The sequence below is a fragment of the Phascolarctos cinereus genome, unplaced genomic scaffold (assembly GCF_003287225.1).
Source record: "Phascolarctos cinereus isolate Bilbo 61053 unplaced genomic scaffold, phaCin_HiC Scaffold_1;HRSCAF=81, whole genome shotgun sequence".
NCBI lineage: Eukaryota > Metazoa > Chordata > Mammalia > Diprotodontia > Phascolarctidae > Phascolarctos > Phascolarctos cinereus.
The window spans coordinates 101,718,264-101,720,668 of NW_027555514.1; the positions used below are offsets into that span (position 1 = coordinate 101,718,264).

The 2,405-nt window shown below is 43.1% G+C and overlaps 1 protein-coding gene across 1 annotated transcript; it reads left to right on the top strand.

Annotated features, from left to right (window-relative positions):
- The first annotated feature begins 626 nt into the window (after positions 1–626).
- Positions 627–1,553, top strand: LOC110216325 (taste receptor type 2 member 3-like). The gene has a single exon (XM_020998128.1). It carries the CDS (start codon positions 627–629, stop codon positions 1,551–1,553), a length of 927 nt encoding a protein of 308 aa, XP_020853787.1.
- Positions 1,554–2,405: the final 852 nt, after the last annotated feature.

A 2,405-nucleotide genomic window follows, 5' to 3' on the forward strand; every position in this document is an offset into this window, starting at 1 on the left:
ATTCATTCATATACACATCATCTCACTTGATCCTTACAACAACCTATAGAGTAGGTGTAATTATAATCCTGAGACTCAAAGGGGTTAAATAACTTGCACTTGTCATCTTGATATTGAGCATCTGAAGTAGGTTTTGAATTCAGCTCTTCATAATCCCAAGTGCAGCACTCTATCCCTTAGCCATGCGGCTTCTCCCTCTGGTTAGGTATCATGAAACCCTAACTTCTGTGTGGAACCGTGACCTTTTGGCTTTCGAATACTGAACACCTTCTTCCTGGTGACTCTGACCCCTCCCTTCTCTATGTGATACTGCACCAATTTGCATCTCAGTAAAGAGCTGCTCAGTCTTTTCCCTGACCAATTGAATCTGGGGTCTGGACTCCAGAAACACCAGTAGACTTTCTTGAGAAAAATCAAAATACTTGCTGTAGGGCTGGTCACAAGGATTTCTGGGCCCTTTCTGGCCAGTGACGGAAGAAGTCCCCAAGGCTGAAAAGAGAAAAACACCACTAGTATAGAGCAGCAGATATTTCTGTCTTCCTGCCCCAGTCGGAGAAGATATAGAACAGCAAGGTGGTGGAATTGCTCCAAGGAGAACCAGAGTCATGGATTTCTGTCCTGCAACCATGCTGAATTTAAGCCAAAAAGTGGCTTTGTTTGTGATGTGCAGTGAGTTCTTTCTGGGGATTTGGGTAAATGGCTTCATTGGGCTGCCGCTCTGTCTCACTTGGGTCAAGAGCAGGAAAATTTCTTTGTCTGACTTCATCATCCTGAACCTGACCCTTTCCAGGATCGTCCTTCAGGGGCTAATAATGCTTGATTCTGTTTTATCCATATTCAGTCCCCATTTGCACAACGCAGGCAGCCTGATACAAATTATCGATATTTTATGGACATTTACCAATAACTTAAGCATCTGCCTGATGACCTGCCTCAGTGTCCTATACTGCCTAAAGATTTCCAATTTCTCCCACTCTGTCTTCCTCTGGCTCAAGTGGAGGGTTTCCCGTGTGCTTGTCTGGATTCTTCTGGGTTCTGGGCTCTACTCTTTCTTCAGCACAATGGCACTAATCCTGAAATTCAGTGTTTGTTCTGAACTCAATCTAATGAAACTCTCAGAAAACTGCACTGAAGATGTCAAAAGAAAGAAAATTGAGTACCGTTTCATACATATGCTTGGTGCCGGCTGGTCAATCATTCCCCTCATCGTGTCCCTGGTCTCCTCTGTCCTACTCATCCTCTCCCTGAAGAGACATATCCAGCAGATGCAGCATCATGCCACTGGCATGAGGGACCTGAGCACCAGGGCGCATGTGAAAGCCATCAAAATCATCCTTTTGTCTCTCCTCCTCTTCATTGGATACATCCTTGTCCTCTTCCTTGTTATGTCTAGTCGTTTCTTTCCAAACCCCAAGCTGGCAGGGATGACTGGTACATTGATTTTCATTGCTTATCCCTCTGTTCAAACCTTTGTTCTAATTCTAGAGAACCAGAAGCTAAAGCAGGCATTCCTTGGGATGCTCCAGGTCAAAAAGTGGAGTCTGAAATGTTAGGCCTTGGGAACTTCCACCCAAGTCTTGAGAAAAGAGCTTCACTGTCTTTCAATCTGTCTCAGCACTGGGTTATTTCATCATTTTCCTCCTCTGTCTTTTCCCCTCCCACAACACTTTCTGCTTGACAAAATTTAAGGAGGTAGTATGACAATGAAAAGAACCCTGGAATTTGATCCAGAACACTTGGATTTCTGGTTCTGTTTACCTTTTTGACCTTGGACAAGTTATTTTACACTTCTTGGCTTTCATTCTATTATTGACAAAAAGATTGTTTTGGATAAGATGATACCCATGGTCCCTTGCAGCTTTGAAATCCAATTACTGTAACTTCTTAAGACAGAGACACCAATTCAACCCATTTCCTGTTATTTCTTCCCTCTCACTCCAGTGAATCTAACCTTGGAGAAGCCCAAACTCACCACTGACTTTGTATGGATCTCAGCGTCCATGAAAACACAAATTTCCGTTCTCTGGAAGAAGTCCTTGACGTCAGCAAAGATTCTAACTCTTTGCCCATTGTCTTTAGTCACATGTGAATAAAAACATATTTAAATGAAGACTATTGTAATTTGGCCATACTGAGACTATTTACAAACTTCAACTTGAAAGTCCTGAGGCCACTTCTGCTTTGACTGAGAGAGGGTTGATAGACCTCCAGCTCAAAAGTACTTTAAAGGTCAGAGAGCCCAACACTCATTTAACAAAAAAGAAAATGGGAGCCAAGGAGCTGTTCAAGATCACATAGGCATTAAGCATGGAAGAAAGCATTGGAACTCAGTTCACTGACTGTGGAGCTATGACCTATGAAGACTCTTTCTTCTGTACCTCACTGAGCTCTGACCTTAGTCACCC

Coding starts and splice junctions, on each gene's coding strand:
- LOC110216325 (XM_020998128.1), top strand. CDS start 627: ATGCTGAATTTAAGCCAAAAAGTGGCTTTGTTTGTGATGTGCAGTGAG.